The 22367-nt window shown below is 38.0% G+C and overlaps 1 protein-coding gene across 4 annotated transcripts; it reads left to right on the top strand.

The window, feature by feature from the left end:
- The first annotated feature begins 2493 nt into the window (after positions 1–2493).
- LOC117494652 (macrophage mannose receptor 1-like) lies at positions 2494–21373 on the top strand. 4 transcript variants are annotated; one of them, XM_034145588.1, is made up of 5 exons: positions 2494–2567; positions 10063–10103; positions 10324–10629; positions 10990–11361; positions 20591–21373. In XM_034145588.1, the coding sequence occupies exons 2-5, from the start codon at positions 10070–10072 to the stop codon at positions 20932–20934; spliced, it is 1056 nt and encodes a 351-aa protein (XP_034001479.1). In that variant the 5' UTR covers positions 2494–2567; positions 10063–10069; the 3' UTR covers positions 20935–21373. The 4 variants fall into 4 exon arrangements, with proteins under 4 accessions (XP_034001479.1, XP_034001476.1, XP_034001478.1 ...); XM_034145585.1 differs by having other exon boundaries at positions 10324–10722; XM_034145587.1 differs by having other exon boundaries at positions 10324–10722; positions 20597–21372.
- The last annotated feature ends 994 nt before the right edge of the window (positions 21374–22367 follow it).

The following is a 22367-nucleotide window of genomic DNA, read 5'->3' as shown; positions in this document are numbered from 1 at the left end:
TGAATAGACACATTCTTAAGATGTTCACATTCAGGGCTTTGAACGTCTTGTCGAAACATGGATGTATCCTTAAAAACAGAATACAATTTACTGCATACTTATAAGAGTGTAATCTTACCTATGTACTTCCAGAGTGAATGGTGAGTGGTGCCATCTTGTGGACATTGTCATTAACAGCAGTACAGTTCATGCTTCATTTATTGTCAATTAATTATCTGAATGAATAAATGGAAACATATTGTCTTAAAATGTACAATAACTACTTGGGCTATATGTAATATACAGAAAAAAGAACTCTTTAACAACAGAACAGGAACAAAACACAACTGTGACCTCTGTGCAGCACACACAGACCAGTCAGTCAATTTCTGGGGAGTAGCTACCTTGTGCTAGTTATATTAAAGTTCATGTTTGACTATTGGCTGTGTCTAACCTGTCTAAAATGAGCCGAATCCCCAGGTACATGTTTAACCGGACGGTAACTAAGACAGTAACAACACTTCAGCCTGAACTCACTCTGGGGCCTGTCTTCATGGACCTGTAGCATAACACCCTGACACTAAGAATGCACATACTGTCCCTCCTCTGTCTTTCAATGTAGTCAAACTTGTTGAGGAAAAACAATAAGTTTAACGTTACAGAAATAAAAGCTTAATTACTCACCCTCCTAATTGTTGACGTAACTTCACAAGTACAACTTGAAACATTTATTTTGAAAGATGTTCTTTAACTTCCGGTCCACCGGACTGCTTTTCTTCATTCTTCAATACAAAATGGAAAGTTTAATGAAGTTGTTATCAAAAACCAAAATCGGACCGTTTTCTTAATTAGGTCTTCTTGTTATCCGTCTTTTGATTCAGACAACAAAAACGGGAAAACGGCTTTGGTTTCCCGTTTTTTCGTTTTAAATCAATAGGCGCTTTCACACCGGAGTACTTTTCCCTTTTAGTTCCGATAGTTCCTGGGATTTTGCGTTCACACCAAAAAGAGAACTAAGTTCATGAGAACTTTTCCCCCCTTTTCAGTCCCTGCTAGAGAGGTGGTACTTTCCTGGGGAGAAAAAAGTTCCAATTTCTGATTGGCTGGGCGAATTGCAAACCACGCCCCGTAAAACTCTGAAAAGTTTTGTGAAGCCGCCATTGTATTTGCTGGCATTAGCATTATTAGCATTAGCATTAGCCCAGCGCACCAACGGAGAGAGACTAACTTATGGCAACACACACAAAAAACATGGGAGTGGTGGAGTGATGAGGAGGTGTCGGTGTTCTGGAGATTTACTCGGAAGGCTTCAGTAGAAGCTGCTGGGACTCCCAGCAGCTTCTACTGAAGCCAGTCCCCAGCTCCGGGGACTTCCGGCCGGGGACTTCGGGTGGCAGTATACGCCATGAAGTGGTTTGCGGCCTGCCAGTAAACCCAAAGCAGAAGAAGAAGAAGAAGAAGAAGTGACGTCAGCGGCTTCATTTGCGTAATCTTCCCTCAGGGACTTATTCCGGTGTGAACGCGATCTGCTCTTTAGTTCCATGGGGGAACTAAGTGCTGGGAACTAAGTGCTGGGAAATAAGTACGGCAAAGTACTTGGTGTGAAAGCGGCTAATAACAAAAAAACGAAAAAAGGCTGGTATTTTCGTTTTTTGGCTTTTGGTTTAAACTAAAAATCAAACTGAGAAAACGTACACGGACCATAATCCTATCCGTGACATATGGATCTTAACAAATATCTGCTATATCAGATACCTGTACTGTGGTGTCCCACAGTGGCTTACAATTGGTCTTCTTAGTTTTGAGAAATTCTAATCCCAAAACGTTCTTGTTTATGCACGATTATTGCTATTTACTGATCGGAAAGTTGAGTGACATTGTCATAGCTAACATAATAATTCTTGTTACTGCCACAACATCGTGTTTTGTGAGGTCACAGAGACTTTTGGCCTCTTGACCACAATCACAAGGTCAAAAATGTGACAGAAATGGATTCATCCTTGAGTCCAAGTGGAAGATTGTGCAAGACTTTAATGAATTCCTCACGTTCTCCTGAGATATAGCATTCACAGGAATGAAATAGCTGGATGGACAGACTCATAAGAATAGAGACAACAAAGAGATAATGTTTTTGACTTGTTGGCTGTTTCAGAAAAAATCAACTATGTGACTGAAATTCAAATAATTTTGACACACTTGTAATATGAGGGGCTCAAATACAGCCAGAATGTTCTCTTAAAGCTGTTTGACATATGGTAACAAGCAATATCCGAACAAAAATATAAAAAATATAAACATTCAATAGTTATCATTAGTGCATATTTTGGAATGGTACCTTTCTTTCCGTGTGTCAGACAGTCAACAAGGAAGTGTGTTCAACTTTTTTCCCTGTTACATGTAAATTATATTCTTTCCATCAATGGATCCTATATCCACCATGATAGACGTCTTTGACATCTGAATTTTAATATTCAAATGTTTGCCCAAAGCTGACTCAAAGAGAGCAGCGACCTTGTGGATATCTGAGTCTTCACCAGCACATCGAGAGAGACGGAGAGAGAAGCAGCTGACAGGACGACTCAGGAGAAGTAAGTGTGATTCTGTTCAGTCATTTTCATATTTTGTTTATTTTTGAGAAAGATATTCTCCTTCAGAATATTTTCCAAAGGGAAGGAACATTTAATGAATCACATCTCAATCAGAAGTAATGAAATCTAAAACCCTATTATGTTCATTTATTCCCTTAAATCATTTGTTTCTCTTGAAATCACTTGGAATATTTTATGTATTTGTATTAAAATCTCAATGTTTCATTTTGAATCATAAACTTTACCTAATGTTCATTTTAAAACTTTAAAACCACTATTTTCCTGCTTCAAAAAAACCATGGTAAATCTTAAATGTTTTATTGGAGACGATGTGTATACACACAACCCAGTCTCACGGCATTTCGTGTTATAGTCACGACATTTAATCTATTGATTCGTGTTCACCAACACCAACGATTTTAAAAGCAAAGTATGGTAGTATGTTTCGTGCCTGCACCACGTCTTTTTGTCCGGTCGGGTCTTGGAAGACCGGAAGCTGTATGGTTCATAAACACATTTTCTCACTCAATATCAAGCCACGATTATTGTTTTTATTTTAAATCGTATAATGTCAGACTTTTGTTGCCGTCCGTGAGGAAAATAAATGGGGCTCAGAGCCTCAGAATACTGAAATATGTATTTATTTAAATATTTTTTTCCTTCTAATTTGTTATTCTTTTCTAAATAACACACTGTTATTTACTCCACAATAACACACAATTATCTTTGTTTTTATTTATTTGTTTAATTCTATAATATCTTTTTTGCCGTCCGTCATGCAGGAACTGAATTTCAAAATAAAGTCACCGGAAACAGACGTAGGCGATACTAGTGTTAATTTCGTCAGCTATTTTTAAATTTAGTTTTAGTCTTAGTCCTGTGTTAAATTTCCTTTTTAGTTTTAGTCATATTTAGTCACCTTCATCCTGTTTGTATTTAGTCAAGTTTTAGTCGACTAAAAGTCTGAGCATTTTAGTCTTATTTTAGTCGAAGAAAACTAATTATTTTAGTCTACTTTTTGTCAATGAAAACTGTTGAGTCTTTTTTAGTCATCAGATTATATAGAACATTTCAGTCAAACTAGTCTAGCCAAAACCAATAATTTGTCATTTTAGTCAAATTTATTTCACAATAAGATTATATCTTGTCCTTATTTGATGAAAAACACAGGCTGAATGATTAAGAATGCAGCTTTGCAGAAAGTATCTGGTCAGGTTTGTGGTGTTTTTACCAGCTGTGTTATGGCCACATTGCTTCCCTTCTATGGTAGACTTTTTCGTTGTCAGTCATTTTGACGGACAGGATCGTAACATTTCCGTCATAATCCATTATTACCCGTCGAGTCTGTACACAACTCGTCACTCACTCGCGCTGACGGGGGGGGGGTGTATTCGGTTAACGCGACCACTGCTCCCAAGCCCTGTTGTTATCATTTTATTTTCTGTTAAATAAGGTCAGTTAGACCATGAGTTAGACCCCGTTATATACAGTCTATGGTTAGACCCGAGTCTTCCTGACAGTGCACAGTGTGCCGCTGGCCCGGTGTAATTCAAATGTACCTCCGCGCGCAGCACAGACACACAGCTGCTGCCCAGCCGCAGCACCAGAAATGGAACTGCTGGGAGAAAAACTGACAATCAGAGATGTAACGTTAACGTTATCTTTGATAATATTTCGTCTCCTCATTTTTCGTCAACGAAAGTAAAGAGAGATTTTGGCATAGTTTTTATTTAGTAAACTACATTTTCGTCTCGTCACTTTTAGTCAACGATATTGCATATTGATTTCGTTACAGTTATTACGGAGCGTCCACACAGCAGCGTTAAAAAAATCTTGGAGGTGGGCGTATCTGAAGCTTGGGGATTTTTTGCGAGCAACGCGACCAACAACCAATCACATGAATCTCCCGCCCCCGATATACAAAGCAAAAAAGCCCGAAGTAAACTGGATATAAACTCCCCAAACAGGCAAAAACATACCACTGTCTCTGCCACCTCGAAAGTAGACGAGAATAGCCGATCGCAGCCAGGGGAGGTCTCAAAAAGCTCGCCTGAAGTCGGACAGCTCGGAGTCGGCTTCTTCTTCTTCTTCTTCTTCTTCTTCTTCTTCTTCTTCTTCTTCTTCTTCTTCTCTCGGTTTTTTGGCGGATTGCAAACAACTTTAAGGTGTCGGCTTGACTCGGTTTGCATTTATAAAGAATGCACACATATGTTTAATCGTTAATGTCAGATATGTACTAAGTAAATACATTTGTTCCTGCTCAAGATTAGATTCAACTTTATTGTTATTGCACAGATTACAGGTACTGAGACAACGAAATGCAGTTTAGCTTCTAACCAGGAGTGCATAAAGCAGTAAAGTGAAAAGTAATGTACACAATCTACAGAATAAAATATAGAATGAATTGAATGATGAATAAACAGTGAGGGGTATGAATACACTATACACAGTAGCCTAGCCTAGTATGAACAGTGTGTTGTATGAATATGCTAAGATATATAAAGTATGAAAACGGTAAGCAGTGCAAGTATAGTATACAAATATATAGATATTAATGTCATGATGATAAACATTGTGGAACAATGATGAAAAATGTGAATGGAAGTGGCGACGTAAAACTGACACAAAACAACAACACACTTTTGCCGAGCCAATGGAGAGTTTCATCTCCAGCACGGGGTAAAACCCACCAATGAGCGCTCAGCTCGAGATACCAGCGAGTCGTTTCCCATCAAGCATTTAGCTTCCGAAGCCCGTGGAGAGAAACTGCGCCGCCTCGCCTCGCTCTCAAGTCTGCGGGCGTCTTTGTCCCGCGAGATTTCAACGTCTCATGGAGACGAGCCTCCAGAGCAAGTCGGACAAAATGACTAACCATCATGCAACGCACTAGCAAGACGTTGATCGCAATTGCGCAGGTCTGCGTCGGTCTCGCTTGTCTCAAACAAGCCTATAGTTTACTGCCGTCGGTGCCGTCCAAGCGGCAAACTATGGGGCAGAGCCGGGACGCCAATAAGGAAGTGCCACAAACTGCAGCTCATCTATTGGCCGATAGGCGATGACTGCAGAAAGGATCAATTTCCATCGACCCCCATGTTAAAATGCCCAACTTCACAGCAGAAATAAACACATTTCTACCCCTGGATGCAATACAAATTATTCGGGATATAGTTAGATTCCACCTTCATGATTATGAATTGGTGAGTGAATTGTTTTACAACATGACCCTTTTATTTATATTAGGTCTTAAAGTTTTTGCATAGATTAGGGTGTGGTCACATTGAGTGATACAGTAGCTCTGTCAAGTGACTGCTGCTGTTAGCTTCTTGTCTCTCTGCTAGCAACTCCGTGAAGCTACAGGGACTCTCCCCTAGATTCCACCGGGTCCGTCTGCGGCGCGTTACGGGCGCGTTACGGGCGCGTTACGGGCGCGTTACGGGCGCGTTACGGGCGCGAACGTTACGGGCGCGTTACGGGCGCGTTATGGCTGCGCCGCGGTGCTCACGGCGATCGCGGCCACTCTAGTCAATGGGTGCTATTCCACCACACGCGGCGCGTTACGGCTCAGAAGCGTCCCAGAAGCGTCCCAGAAGCGGCTCGGCGCAGGGCTCCTCTAAAATTAGGATGAATCCTATTTTTGACGCGGCGCAGCCGTAATGTAAGGTCGGGCAGGCAGGAAGTGGAACGGTCAGAGCATATATAGCATATATATATATATATACACACACACAAACTAATTTTGCAGACCTTATCCCTCCGTAGTCTTTCAAGTAGGAGGAGAAATGCCAGCGTTCTCCTCCGGTTTACAGGCACTGTGTAAATTATATATATAGAATAATTATGATGATGAATGCATTTTTTTACCACTAAAATACAGCAACACATCTTTGATTCATGTCGTTTATAACTGGAATATTACAGTTATTATTAACTTTGTCTGTACAAAGTAGCCTGTCCAGGAAATATGCCCAAATCAACAAAAAATGCGAACCGGCAGGCAAGACGCTCCGCTTCTGAAATGCTTCTGAAACGCGCCCGGTAGGGTATGACGCCGGAGGAGGCCGGACCAAAACCGCGGCGCAGCCGTAACGCGGCGCAGATGGACCCGGTGGAATCTAGGGGTCTGCCTGCTCAGTTCATCCAGGGAACACAACTTGAACCCGGTGTTGTGTCAAATTATGCACCCCCATCATGAAATGCCCCCCTTGTCACGGGAACGCGCATTTCTAAATGACACGTTTACACCTTAAAACGATGTTTAAAACGAAAAGTAAACGTTCAGGGTTTTTATTAATGGTAATTTTCAGACTGTGAGTTGTTTAGTGGTAGCTCATATAGTCTTGATTCTTGTGGTTAAACTTTTCGTTCCGTATTTGATGGGAGTGGTGTCGAAATTCATTCGTCACTTCCTTTTCAGTTTTTTTTTATCTTTTTTTTTATTATTATTATTGTTACGTCCTGTCTGTATACACGTGCTTTAAAATGTATTGTTTAATTTTACATATTTGTCATATAATAATCAAAATATATGTTTACAAATGTTACATAGTCTTTGTCAGCATATTTTTGCCACGTTATGCACCCCTTGCTATCTTACATAATAAAAGGGTCACATTCATGAAACTTGCTCCATTCATTGGTACTAGTCCTACAACTATACCCTGAAAAATGCTTGAGGGTGGGATTAATACAAACATCTTTTTGGGTGGGGTGCATTTTATGACAGGCCTGGTTATCACAATATGCCCCCCTTGCTATCTTACATAATAAAAGTGTCACATTCATGAAACTTGCTCCATTCATTCGTACTAGTCCTACAACTATACCCTGAAAAATGCTTGAGGGTGGGATTAATATAAACATCTTTTGGGGGGGGGGTGCATTTTATGACACTGTTGAGGAACCTTCCCTGAATTTTACTCAGGTGTAACTAAAGTCTGATTTAAGGGTTGTTGATATTTCACATCATTAATCCAAATCTGTAAAGTAACTAAAATAAATGTAGTGCAGTAAAAATACCAGGTTAACCTCTGAATTGTAGTGGAGTAGAATTACAAAGTAACAATGAGCTATTATGTGGGTAATGCTGCCCATTATGGACAAAACCTATTTTCACCCATTTAATAATTATATGTTTTAAATGTGATAACACCAATGTGTTTCTTATCCCCTAAACCTCCAGGGCTGTACACAGTTTAATACTGGCAACTTCTAATTGTGGGAAAAACGAAAACGTATTTTAAAACTACAATTCTCAGTAGAGACGCTATAGAACATGTTGCGAAACACAATAGCCAGCATGTGTAGTTCTGGGGGGGGGGGATAGCTGGGCTGGACCCGTTTGAGTCCAGTTTTGGATATTCTGCCGTGGGTTTAATTCCATTTCATAGAGCTGTTTGACGCTCGGCTTAACCTTGTCGCACTGCCACTCCAACATCCAATCACAGAGCTTGAGGACTAATAATCACAGGGTTTGTCAAGCAAAGCGGATGTTGTAGTCCCAAACGATAGCTGAGGATTATGGGTAGTGTAGTGTCTTCGGCCATCCTAAATTCAGAACAAACTATTTGTTTCTCGGAATCGAAGGGGGAAAACACAAAAGCATTGTACACAATTTAAACCAATCAATGTTGTGTAATTAACAAGGATAAACTGATGTTTTGAGTTGATGAGTACTGCAGATTACTATGCAAACTTCGAGACCGGAAATACTGTTTTCACCCCAAGCTGTTATGTTGATAGTTATTTCATATCGCATTAACACCATATCCCAACGTGCATTGTGGCTAAAACATCCAATCACCGAGCTTCAACCATAGCTGAGGATCTTGGGTAATCAGTTCAGTGGGTGTGTAGCCTGCGTCTGTTTCCGGTGACTTTATTTTGAAATTCAGTTCCTGAGGAACGGCAAAAAAGCCAGATATTATAGAATTAAACAAATAAATAAAAACAAGGATTTAATTGTGTGTTATTGTTGAGTAAATAACAGTGTGTTATTTAGAAAAGAATAATAAATTAGAAGGAAAAAAATATTTAAAAAATACAGATTTCAGTATTCTGAGGCTCTGAGCCCCATTTCTTTTCCTCACGGACGGCAAAAAAAGTCCGACATTATACAATTTAAAATAAAAACAACAATCGTGGCTTGATATTGAGTAAGAACATGTTTTTATGAACCACACAGCTTCTGGTCTTCCAAGACCCGACCGGACAAAAAGACGTGTTGCAGGCACGAAACACACACCAATAGAAATACATTGCTTTTAAAATCGTTCTGTGTGACACGGAAAAAGGGCAAAGTCGTGTTGGTGAACACGAATCAATAGATTAAATGTCGTGACTATAACACGAAATGCCGTGAGACTGGGTTTGTATACACAGCAATCTCACTCTCAATTCAACTAAACAAAATGTAATTTTCATTACGGTTAGTTTACCTATGATAAAGAAATGATCACACATCTTGAAATCGGGCTTATAAAAGCAACGATACACAATTTAATTAAGCTTTAATTTCAGTTTGCTTCTCTGTTCCGGTTAAAGCACCCAGAAAGCCTCACCCACACCTAAAACATAGTGTTTGTTTCTGATAGTAGGAGTAGGCTACATGTGAATAAATAAACAAATAAATATAGAACCAGAAAAATATAATGGCCTTGACAAAACAAACATAAAAAGTCAGTGTTGTTGTACGGCACTATACTGTTATTGTTTAGTTTCTAACTGGTGTTTGCATGTTTCATTCAAATAAGACCTTTTCATCTGCTTAAAATACATTTTACGGTGTGTGCCAACGGTGTGTAGCCCAAATATTCCCTAGTTAACTCAATAAACCTAATTTACAATGAACAATACGGTAATGTTGTCTTATTTCTCTTAAGTTATCCTGTTTATATTTTACCAATGTACCCTTTGTATTATCTTGAGTCCCTTTAAGCACCTTTACATACTGTAACTTCACTAGTATTAGATGATGTCTACTCTACTATAACATACACACACTGAACAATGTATTCACAAACACTACTTCCTCTTTCAACCATGAACTTTTAAAATAAAACACAATATTTATAATTATACATTTTAGTCTTTTAAACACATGTATTACACTTTCCCTTTTTAAACTGTTATGCAATATATTTTAATCGTTATCTTTGCATGAACTAGATATTTTAACCACACTTATAACTAAATGACATATTTATTATCTTGTTTTAATTACACTGTAAGGATTATTTTCAACCTGGTTACAGGAGCCCCTAAAGGGCAATTATTTATTTTGTCCCTTTAGGGGCTCCGTATGTTACTGCTGGTGTTGCTCTAAATTTGCATTTTCTAAATTTACATCTTCATTAAACTACTGCACAGAAGCGAGTGGTGCAGTCTGTGTTTGTGTTAATTTAACTGAAACATCAGGTGTTCAAAATAATTTAAATGTACCTGACATCATTTATAAGATTGATCAATGATCAATAACAATATTGCTTTCATCTAACAGAGCAAAGATGCAGTGGATTCAGTTCGTGCTGATTCTGATGGGTAAGTGGATCATCTTATCAGATTTGTAACTGATATCACATCTGGAGTCATGAAACAGCTCATAACAATAAAACGTGAAATAAGTGTCCTCAGAGCTCCATTAAGATGAAGGGGACGATGTAAGAGGTGGGGGTGATTCTAGTACTCATGGGTTTGATTTAATGATCAGGTGCTTGTCATACTGTCAGCTCCATCACTGCAGAATGGTCTCTGTTTTTAGGTCAGTGTTCCTTCTTCACATGTGACCTCTATGAGTACCACTTCATTCAAGAGGGAAAGACCTGGGATGAAGCCCAGAGTTATTGCAGAGAGCATTTCACTGACCTGGCCACAGTGTCTGACATGAGAGACGTGGAGAGACTGACTAACTCTTCACAGACTACAGACGCCTGGATTGGACTGAGGAGCATCAATGAAGGAGATATTAAAGTGTGGCACTGGTCTCTGTCGGGGGAGAAGTACAATCCTACAGAATGTGATCCAGAATGTGGACCTGAATGGTTAACAAATGAGCCGAACAATGCAGGTGTCGATCCTCAGAACTGTGTGTTTATTACACACTCAAAAAAATGGAGCGATGTCTTTTGTTCTTTTAAACTTAAGTTCATCTGCTACAATGGTGAGTATCTGTCATTATTAACGCTATATAAATCATATCATAGTGTGTAACAATAGTTGACAGATAACTCATGTGTTGTACACGTGTGTAGAGTTAAATTAAATTGAAAAATATTTTTGCTTTTCACCTTAAACATAACATTATTGGTAACTTTGATACAATTCTACTTGTTTAAATACATTGTAATGGTAAAGTTAAGGCCTATTTTTTGATTATTCAATCTACATTATTATACCAGAAGTAAAATGTGTCTTTTCGTTCACACAGAAACAGGGCAACTGAAATACTTTTTAATTGATGAACCAAAGAACTGGCTTCAGGCTCAGAGCTACTGCAGAGAAAATCACACTGACCTGGTCAGTGGAATCACACACATCAGATCAGATGGATTCACGGAACGGGTTGATGAATTCAAGGAACGGGTCAAAGAATTAAACAATGAGGATATTAATAAGTTCCTGTGGATCGGCCTGTTCAGAGAGATCTGGAGCTGGTCAGATGGGAAGAATTTCTCTTTCAGACACTGGGATCCGGACTCATTTAAAGATGAAGCCTCAAAGACATGTGCTATGACTAAGCCAAATGGAAAGTGGAGCTCCGACATCTGCACAGATCAAAAACCCTTCTACTGCTATGACGGTGAGTTTTGCAAAAGTCTTTGAAAGTATATTAATATTTTGTGTTTAGTTATATATTCATAAAGGTATGTTGAATTTACTTCAGTGGTGAACATATTTATTACATACAAAGAATTGCAGATTTGGATTATGTGTTTATTCCTATGTATAAAAGATGATTTAACTTAAAATTATAAAACCAGGAAAGACCTGAAAGTTTGAATATCATTTAGTCTTTTTTCTTTCTTTCTCCTAACATCTTTTTCGCCTGGCTTTTACATCGGGTACCAGATCCTTTACTTTTATTTATTTCTGATCAAAATTATGATTGAATGTTGAAGTCGCTATGTTTATATAGTTGAGAGTTCTTTTATTATGATAACTTGCAATAAGTGGTAACTTTGACTCAAACAAAATATCCATTTCAATTACAGACAAAGTGATCCTGATCAATGAGAGTAAGACTTGGGATGAGGCCCTGACTTACTGCAGAGCGAACCACCGTGTCCTGGTCTCCATCACTGACCGTCACCAGCAGAGATGGGTCCAAGAGAGAGCCAAGATGGCCGACACTGCGTTCGTCTGGCTGGGAATGCGCTACAGCTGCACTCTGGATCTGTCTTTCAGGGTCAGTGATCCTTCGGTCTGCAATCCCAACTTGACCCCCAAAAAAAAGACTGTTCGTTGTGACAGTGCTGTAGCGATGAAGAGAGATGGAAAGTGGTACAAAAAGGCTGACAGTGAAAAGTTTCATTTCATCTGCGCTAAGTAAACCCATTGGTATATTTACTGCAACAAGCTCACTCTTCTCTAATATGTGTCTGCTCTCTGGGTTTATTGAATGGCTCTAGTTCAAATATAGAAATCACAACCTGAAGAGGGGAGAAACTAAATTACTAACAGATTACTAACTGAGGATTAGAAATTGAGAAAAAGGGGTGACACTAAATTTAACATGTGTTTGTCTCTGTGAACATCTGAATGACTTGATATGTTTTTGTTGTAGTAGTTATTCATAGAGTACATGTTTATTTATCCTCTTAAAGTGTGAAACCTGTAATCTTCATTTGAATTGTTGTCTATTATGTTTAAGAGAAAATAATATATAAAAAGACAAATCTATAATGTTTTGCTTTTCAGAATTTGTTTACGTTTTGGTTGAAATGTGGTGATGGTTATAATATGTGTATCACTATTTTTGTCATATTTACCTTAATGGAGTTTTAACTGGATGTTTAATTGTCTAAAACTGAATAAACGATCTGAGCCAAAAACAAGGTGTGGTTCTTTCGTCCACTGGCTTTAAATAGTCATGTTTTACATTTACCTAAGAGGTGATTATTTGACAGTGAACACATAATGTATGGGTATGTAATTGAAAGGGATTTCTCCATAGCTGTCATTCTTACAAATCAAACTACATAATAAGGACTGTGTTTGAGTTCACTGAGAGATTTAGTTCGTGATTTTTTAGAGTGAATATGCAGCTTGTCAAAATGCACCCAAAGTAAACAGGAATGAGTCATAGAAGTGGAAGATGTTTTTGTTGTTGTGGTTATCTTTCAACACTAGAGGACGCACTTGAACCAGCTCTTCTGTTGGTGCCTGCTGTCGTTGGGATTTGCAAACTATAAGAACAGTGATTCAAGAACAACTGCTAGAAATAAATGATTCATTGGACAATAACAATATATTAATGACCAACTATGGCATGACATTTTACATTTGTTCGGGTATCCATCATATAATGTGTGTGTGTGTGTGTGTGTGTGTGTGTGTGTGTGTGTGTGTGTGTGTGTGTGTGTGTGTGTGTGTGTGTGTGTGTGTGTGTGTGTGTGCAAGGGTGTAACTTTGGTTTGAGAAGTGGGGGGGACACAAAACAGGGGGTCCTCCGCAATGAAACATTTTCTCAATTTAATTCCATTTCCTGCCTTTCTACAAATATATTAGGGACTATAGTGTTAACAAATCCAAGAAAAATGTGAAGTGTATATGATGAGTGTGCAGATTGATCTAGTATCCTATCCATGTGAACCTGTTTTATTTGTGATGACCTCACATCCTCTAGGGGGGTCCAGGGGCATGCACCCCGGGAAGATTTGTTGTCTTTAAATTGAAGCTAAAAGCATCAATCTGGTGCACTTTGAGGGCAACATTAAGAGATGTATGGATACAGCTCTCAACACTCATATAAAACAGAACTGTATATATTTCAATAATCAAAAAAACATTAGAATAAGCTCACAAGCAATAACACATCATTGATATACTCTCTCCTATCTTTATCATACCTAGTCTGCATTCTTTCTTTTTATTTATGCATATTTGACTAATCACTCCCCTTTCAAACTGTGTTTTTTATTTTTGTACTGACCTTGGAAGGATTTCTTAACTTATTTTATATACAACTAATAAGATGGAAATATTTGTTTACATAGATGACCAAACCGTTTGAGACCCATTGAGATAACTTAGACTAAAGTTTACAATCTAATCACTCAGAGTCCTTTAGCTCACTGAGCTGACGTTATCTCTCTCAGTCCCACAGGAGAGAGCTCTCCCTCTCCTTATTGTTGAAACAGCTTCTAATCTCCGTTAGCTCCGAGCTAGCTCCGAGCTAGCACCAGATGCTAACAACAACCCCCGTAACTCTCTCAGTCTCTCTCTCTGTCTCCCCGTCTCTCTCTCTCTCTCTCTCTCCGTCTCTCTCTCATCTCTCTCTCTCTCTCTCTCTCTCTCTCTCTCTCTCTCTCTCTCTCTCTCTCTCTCTCTCTCTCTCTCTCTCTCTCTCTCTCTCTCTCTCTCTCTCTCTCTCTCAGTCCCCCAGGAGAGAGCTCTCCCTCTCCTTATTGTTGAAACAGCTTCTAATCTCCGTTAGCTCCGAGCTAGCATCAAATGCTAACAACAACCCCGTAACTCTATGTCTCTCTCTCTCTCTCTTTCTATCTCTCTCTCACAAGATGCGCTCGTGCCACACACACACACATACACACACACACACACACACACACACACACACACACACACACACACACACACACACACACACACAGACGCTCCTCCGTGACGATGACCGCTTGCGTAAAAAAAAAAGAATAAACACATTTAAAAAGTGGGGGACACACAAATGGGATTTTGAAAAGTGGGGGGGACATGTCCCCCCTGTCCCATGTGGAAATTACGCCCGTGTGTGTGTGTGTGTGTGTGTGTGTGTGTGTGTGTGTGTGTGTGTGTGTCCTCCAGTTCTTGGTTTGTTGTCTCAGTGATCAACGAGTATTCTGAAACTCAAAGGTACAGTATACATATAAGTGGAATAAGAAAAACAAGCAAGATATCCATAAACAAAGCACTGTTTACTCCTGGTGTGAATTTGTGTACCTGTGTGTGCAGTAATTATAATTCAAGTGTTATCGTATGCGTTAGGATTTCTCTTCCTTTGAACTAATGGACCAAACCTTGCATTAGCATTTGCTCATAATTTTAATTTTTGGGAGATCTCAAACCACTACGTTGGTGTGAATAATAATTTAACAGTTGGGCTGCTTTTAAGTTTCAGGAGAACACGGGACTGAAGTTGTGAGATATTTTGATCTTGTTCTCTTTAAGTTAAGTCAAAGGCTTTGTATTATACATGAAATATACAGCAGGTGAAACATGTATTCAGGCCTCTTTATCAGAATAAGGACATGAAAACAGAGATGCCAAATTGTATTAAAAAGGTGGACACTGTGACTGTTAACATGGCAGAGTTATTCAGATAGGAGAGAAATATGGGATAGGTCTGTTTAGGTGTGCTGCAAACCATAGCGTGCACTCATTTGACTTGTAAAGTCAAGTCAAGTAAGAGCAGTCTTTGTTCTTGTTGTGCTGTTTTGATATGTTCATGTAAATGTGATGTTATCTTTCCGGGAGCCTTCTTGTGCCACACAGCGACTGCCCGAGTGCTCTGTACATGGCCTGGCTGGATCAGTCCGTAATCCTACTGTATTATGTTAATTTATATTTATATTTAATATTTTACTTTAAACATGATCTGTGAAGCTAGATAATTACCAGTTAAATAAGTGGTTGTTATCACTATCTTTCTTGTAGAAATCAGGCAGTAGTTTCAAATAATTCCACATCAAGTCGTTTAAAAATGTGTTTTGGTGTCCCACAGTGGCTTACAATTGGTCTTCTTTGTTTTGAGAAAATCTAATCCCAAAACTATCTTGTTTATGCACGGTTATTGCTATTTACTGATCAGAAAGTTGAGTGACTTTGTCATAGCTAACATAATAATTCTTGTTACTGCCACAAAATCGTGTTTTGTGAGGTCACAGAGACTTTTGGCCTTTTGACCACAATCAAAAGGTCAAACATGTGACAGAAATGGATTCATCCTTGAGTCCAAGTGGAAGATTGTGCAAGACTTGAATGAATTCCTCACGTTCTCCTGAGATATAGCATTCACAGGAATGAAATAGCTGGATGGACAGACTCATAAGAATAGAGACAACAAAGAGATAATGTTTTTGACTTGTTGGCTGTTTCAGAATAAATCAACTATGTGACTGAAATTCAAATAATTTTGACACACTTGAAATATGGGGTGCTCAAATACAGCCAGAATGTTCTCTTAAAGCTGTTTGACATATGGTAACAAGCAATATCCGAACAAAAATATAAAAAATATAAACATTCAATTGTTATCATTAGTGCATATTTTGGAATGGTACCTTTCTTTCCGTGTGTCAGACAGTCAACAAGGAATTGTGTTCAACTTTTTTACCTGTTACATTTAATTAATATTCTTCCCTTCAATGAATCCTATATCAACCATGACAGACCTCTTTGACATCTGAATTTTAATATTCAAATGTTTGCCCAAAGGTGGCTCAAAGAGAGCAGCGACCTCGTGGATATCTGAGTCTTCACCAGCACATCGAGAGAGACGGAGAGAGAAGCAGCTGACAGGACGACTCAGGAGAAGTAAGTGTGATTCTGTTCAGTCATTTTCATATTTTGTTTATGTTTGAGAAAGATATTCTCCTTCAGAATATTTTCCAAAGGGAAGGAACATTTAATGAATCACATCTCAATCAGAAGTAATGAAATCTGAAACCCTATTATGTTCATTTATTCCCTTAAATCATTTGTTTCTCTTGAAATCAACTGGAATATTTTATGTATTTGTATTAAAATCTCAATGTTTCATTTTGAATCATAAACAAACAAAAAAATAATTTTACAAAAGTTGGCACTTTACCAAGAACGCTGGACATTTATAATGAAAACAAAACATTTAGTCTGAGTCTAGTGGACATTTTTTGCCCTGAGTTTTACCTTTCAGGTTCATGTTAGGTTTTTAGAGCTTTGTGGGCGATGTATGCAGCCTGTCCCGTAGACATTACTCAGGGCTGGAAAAACACAATTTTCCTGCTTTAAAAAACGGTGGTAAATGTTAAATGTTTTATTGGAGACGATGTGTATACACAGCAATCTCACTCTCAGTTCAAATAAACACAATATAATTTTCATTATAGTTAGTTTACCTATAATATAGAAATGATCACACATCTTGAAATCGGGCTTATAAAAGCAACGATACACAATTTAATTAAGCTTTTATTTCAGTTTACTTCTCTGTTCCGGTTAAAGAACCCATAAAGCCTCACCCACACCTAAAACATAGTGTATGTTTCTGATTGTAGGAGTAGGCTACATGTGAATAAATAAACAAAAAAATATAGAACCACACAAATATAATGGCCTTGACAAAACAAACATAAAAAGTCAGTGTTGTTGTACGGCACTATACTGTTATTGTTTAGTTTCTAACTGGTGTTTGCATGTTTCATTCAAATAAGACCTTTTCATCTGCTAAAAATACATTTTACGGTGTGTAGCCCAAATATTCCCTAGTTAACTCAATAAACCTAATTTACAAATAAAGAATACGGTAATGTTGTCTTATTTCTCTTAAGTTATCCTGTTTATATTTTACCAATGTACCCTTTGTGTTATCTTGAGTCCCTTTAAGCACCTTTAAATACTGTAACTTCACTAGTATTAGATGATGTCTACTCTATATAACATACACACACTGAACAATTTATTCACAAACACTACTTCCTCTTTCAACCATGAACTTTTAAAATAAAACACAATATTTATAATTATACATTTTAGTCTTTTAAACACATGTATTACACTTTCCCTTTTTAAACTGTTATGCAATATATTTTAATCGTTATCTTTGCATGAACTAGATATTTTAACCACACTTATAACTAAATGACATATTTATTATCTTGTTTTAATTACACTGTAAGGATTATTTTCAACCTGGTTACAGATGTATTACGGAGCCCCTAAAGGGCAATTCTTTATTTTGTCCCTTTAGGGGCTCCGTATGTTACTGCTGGTGTTGCTCTAAATTTGCATTTTCTAAATTTACATCTTCATTAAACTACTGCACAGAAGCGAGTGGTGCAGTCTGTGTTTGTGTTAATTTAACTGAAACATTAGGTGTTCAAAATAATTTAAATGTTACTGACATCATTTATAAGATTGATCAATGATCAATAACAATATTGCTTTCATCTAACAGAGCAAAGATGCAGTGGATTCAGTTCGTGCTGATTCTGATGGGTAAGTGGATCATCTTATCAGATTTGTAACTGATATCACATCTGGAGTCATGAAACAGCTCATAACAATAAAACGTGGAATAAGTGTCCTCAGAGCTCCATTAAGATGAAGGGGACGATGTAAGAGGTGGGGGTGATTCTAGTACTCATGAGTTTGATTTAATGATCAGGTGCTTGTCATACTGTCAGCTCCATCACTGCAGAATGGTCTCTATCTTTAGGTCAGTGTTCCTTCTTCACATGTGACCTCTATGAGTACCACTTCATTCAAGAGGGAAAGACCTGGGATGAAGCCCAGAGTTATTGCAGAGAGCATTTCACTGACCTGGCCACAGTGTCTGACATGAGAGACGTGGAGAGACTGACTAACTCTTCACAGACTACAGACGCCTGGATTGGACTGAGGAGCATCAATGAAAGAGATATTAAAGTGTGGCACTGGTCTCTGCCGGGGGAGAAGTACAATCCTACAGAATGTGATCCAGGATGTGCACCTGAATGGGATCCAAAAGAGCCGAACAATGCAGGTGTCAATCCTCAGAACTGTGTGATGATGACACACTCAAAAAAATTGACCGATGCCTTTTGTTCTCAGAGACGCAAGTTCATCTGCTACAATGGTGAGTATCTGTCATTATTAACGCTATATAAATCATATCATAGTGTGCAGTGGCGGCGCCAGGGTATGGCTGGGGTAGGCTACAGCCATACCAAGAAATGGCTTAGCCCCACCTTAGCCCGACCATAAAAAATGATGTTAAAGTAAGCAAAATAAAGTCCGCCAACTCGCGCGGAGTAAATTGCACAGACAGCAGTTAGTGAGATTGATTTCAGTAGCCACTTGTCTGGAAATACCGAAGACTAGAAACGGTTTTGAAAACTTTTGTCACGTAGTGATCGTCTTCTCAATAAAACATCTTTGATAATGTCTTCTGGCCAATCAGAATCACGATAACGGCGTGGTGTTGTTGCAGGAAGTCCCGACGGAGAATACTTTTGCTGTAGTACATCTCTATATACATCGATACAACATTACGTGTTGATAGAAATCAACACGTAATGAAATAAGACCCCACGGTTTGATGATTGATAGGTGTGTGGGCTGTCTTTCATTTTGACACACAGAACAATGGGGGCTATCCACCCTTATCCACAATGTAAAGTAATTCACACAGCCTCTTCCCTCTTCTCTCTGTGAGGAGCAGCAGGTTCAGCTTTCAGAACAAATTCACACAAAACTAAAATGCCATTCATTTTTTTAAATATTTCGTGTAGAAATAGATTTATTTATTTTCTTCTCAAGAGAGTACCAGAATGTGTATTTTATGTTAGTATTTTAAAAAATCTCCTGGGGGAGAATCCCCCCAGACCCCCCTGCAGGGGTTGGGTCTTCAGCATGTCAACTCTTTCACCTGTGGGGAAATTGCAGGATTGGCTCCAGGTCGCCCTTTTTATTTACTACAAGACAAATGTGCCTTTTTATTTCATACAGTTCAATTTGGATTGAGACAGGGAAATAATCTAAACCTCACGCGTGGCGTTTCACTGTCAAGGGTGGCGATATAGCGTGTATGTAATTACATTGCAAATACTGACTTGAGCCCCACCACTGTATGGGTTAGCCCTACCATAGATTACCCAACAAAAATACTCTGGAGCCGCCACTGATAGTGTGTAACAATAGTTGACAGATAACTCATGTGTTGTACACGTGTGTAGAGTTAAATTAAATTGAAAAACATTTTTGCTTTTCACCTTAAACATAACATTATTGGTAACTTTGATACAATTCTACTTGTTTAAATACATTGTAATGGTAAAGTTAAGGCCTATTTTTTTTATTATTCAATCTACATTATTATACCAGAAGTAAAATGTGTCTTTTCGTTCACACAGAAACAGGGCAACAGAAATACTTTGTAATTGATGAACCTGAACTGAACTGGCTTCAGGCTCAGAGCTACTGCAGAGAACATCACACTGACCTGGTCAGTGGACTTGAACATATCAATTCAGTTGAATTCAACGATCAGCCTAGCTATCCTGACTACGGAGATGCAGATAAGTTCTTGTGGATCGGCCTGTTCAGAGAGATCTGGAGCTGGTCAGATGGGAAGAACGTCTCTTTCAGACACTGGGATCCGGACTCATTTGAAGATGTAGCCTCAAAGACTTGTGCTATGACTAAGCCAAATGGAAAGTGGAGCTCCGACATCTGTACAGATCAAAAACCCTTCTACTGCTATGACGGTGAGTTTTGCAAAAGTCTTTGAAAGTATATTAATATTTTGTGTTTAGTTATATATATTCATAAAGGTATGTTGAATTTACTTCAGTGGTGAAAATATTTATTACATACAAAGAATTGCAGATTTGGATTATGTGTTTATTACTATGTATAAAAGATGATTTAACTTAAAATTATAAAACCAGGAAAGACCTGAAAGTTTGATTATCATTTAGTCTTTTTTTTCCTTTCTCCTAACATCTTTTTCGCCTGGCTTTTACATCAAAATTATGATTGAATGTTGAAGTTGCTATGTTTATATAGTTGAGTTATTTTATTATGATAACTTGCAATAAGTGGTTACTTTGTCTCAAAACTATTATCCATTTCAGTGCCAGACAAAGTGATCCTGATCAAAGTGAAGAAGACTTGGGATGAGGCCCTGACTTACTGCAGAGCGAACCACCGTGTCCTGGTCTCCATCACTGACCGTCACCAGCAGAGATGGGTCGAAAAGAGAGCCAAGATGGCCGACACTGAGTTCGTCTGGCTGGGAATGCGCTACACCTGCACTCTGGATCTGTCTTTCAGGGTCAGTGATCGTTCGGTCTGCAATCCCAACTTGACCCCCAAAAAAAAGACTGTTCGTTGTGACAGTGCTGTAGCGATGAAGAGAGATGGAAAGTGGTACAAAAAGGCTGACAGTGAAAAGTTTAATTTCATCTGCGCTAAGTAAACCCATTGGTATATTTACTGCAACAAGCTCACTCTTCTCTAATATGTGTCTGCTCTCTGGGTTTATTGAATGGCTCTAGTTCAAATATAGAAATCACAGCCTGAAGAGGGGAGAAACTAAATTACTAACAGATTACTAACTGAGGATTAGAAATTGAGAAAAATGGGCGACACTAAATTTAACATGTGTTTGCCTCTGTGAACATCTGAATGACTTGATATGTTTTTGTTGTAGTAGTTATTCATAGAGTACATGTTTATTTATCCTCTTAAAGTGTGAAACCTGTAATCTTCATTTGAATTGTTGTCTATTATGTTTATGAGAAAAAATATATAAAAAGACATGTGCTTTTCATAAAATATTTTACGTTATGGGTGAATTTTGGTGATGGTAATAATATGTATATCACAATTTTTGTCAAATGTACCGTTATATCAAGTTCTAACTGGATGTTTTTTTTGTCTAAAACTGAATAAACGATCTGACCCAAAAACAAGGTGTGGTTCTTTCAAAGACTGGCTTTAAAAAAACGGAAAATTGAATGAAGTTGTTATCAAAAACCAAAATCGGACCGTTTTTTTAATTAGGACTTCTTGTTATCCGTTTTTTTTATTCAGACAACATTTTTGATTTAAAACGAAAAAACGAAAAAAGCCTGGTATTTTCGTTTTTTGGCTTAAACGAAAAATCAAAGTGACAAAAAGTACACGGCCCGACCTGCTTCACAAGGAAATTAATTCATGAAGAGTAGATGAAACTTTGGTCACATATCTCCAAAATTGATGTTAAAAACACCTAAATTAAGTTATACAGTTGTTTAAATCTTCTTAAAATCACCCCACTTCACTGTTTTAGCTCCAACTCAGTCTTTAATTATAAATACAAGTAGTGTTAGAGCCAGTATTTTGATTTGATAAGAAAGGCCACCTAATTGTGACGTCTGTAGTCAACGCACTATAAAGGACTACATTTCCCACGGCGCCTGTGCTAAAGCCACAGTGATGGGCAACCTGTTGAGAGACGCCGTCGAGGAACAGTTTTTAACCGTACACGTACATACAAATCGTACAAGTACCCTTTAAGTCATGAAGTTATAAGCATTATCAAGAAAGAAAGAATACCTAAGTTGTTTGTTATTTTATTTTAGTTTTGCCTATTTCTTTTGAATATTGTAAAGGCCTATTTTCTTTGTTGCATGTGGAAAAGTTTGTTATTTTATTTTGAGCAAACACATCGCAACATCATCTAAACCAGGGGTGTCAAACTCAATTTCATCTCGGGCCACATCAGCATTATGGTTGCACTCAAAGGGCCAGTTTTATATATAAGACTATATAAATATACATATATAAATATTGAATATATATAAAATAATGTATTATATTACATGATTGCCTCTGCATTGGATTATTATCAGATAGGGTAATAACTTC

The sequence above is a fragment of the Trematomus bernacchii genome, unplaced genomic scaffold, assembly GCF_902827165.1.
Source record: "Trematomus bernacchii unplaced genomic scaffold, fTreBer1.1, whole genome shotgun sequence".
NCBI classification, from domain to species: domain Eukaryota; kingdom Metazoa; phylum Chordata; class Actinopteri; order Perciformes; family Nototheniidae; genus Trematomus; species Trematomus bernacchii.
Note: the sequence above shows the minus strand (reverse complement) of the source record. Positions and strands in the feature narration are given on the sequence as shown.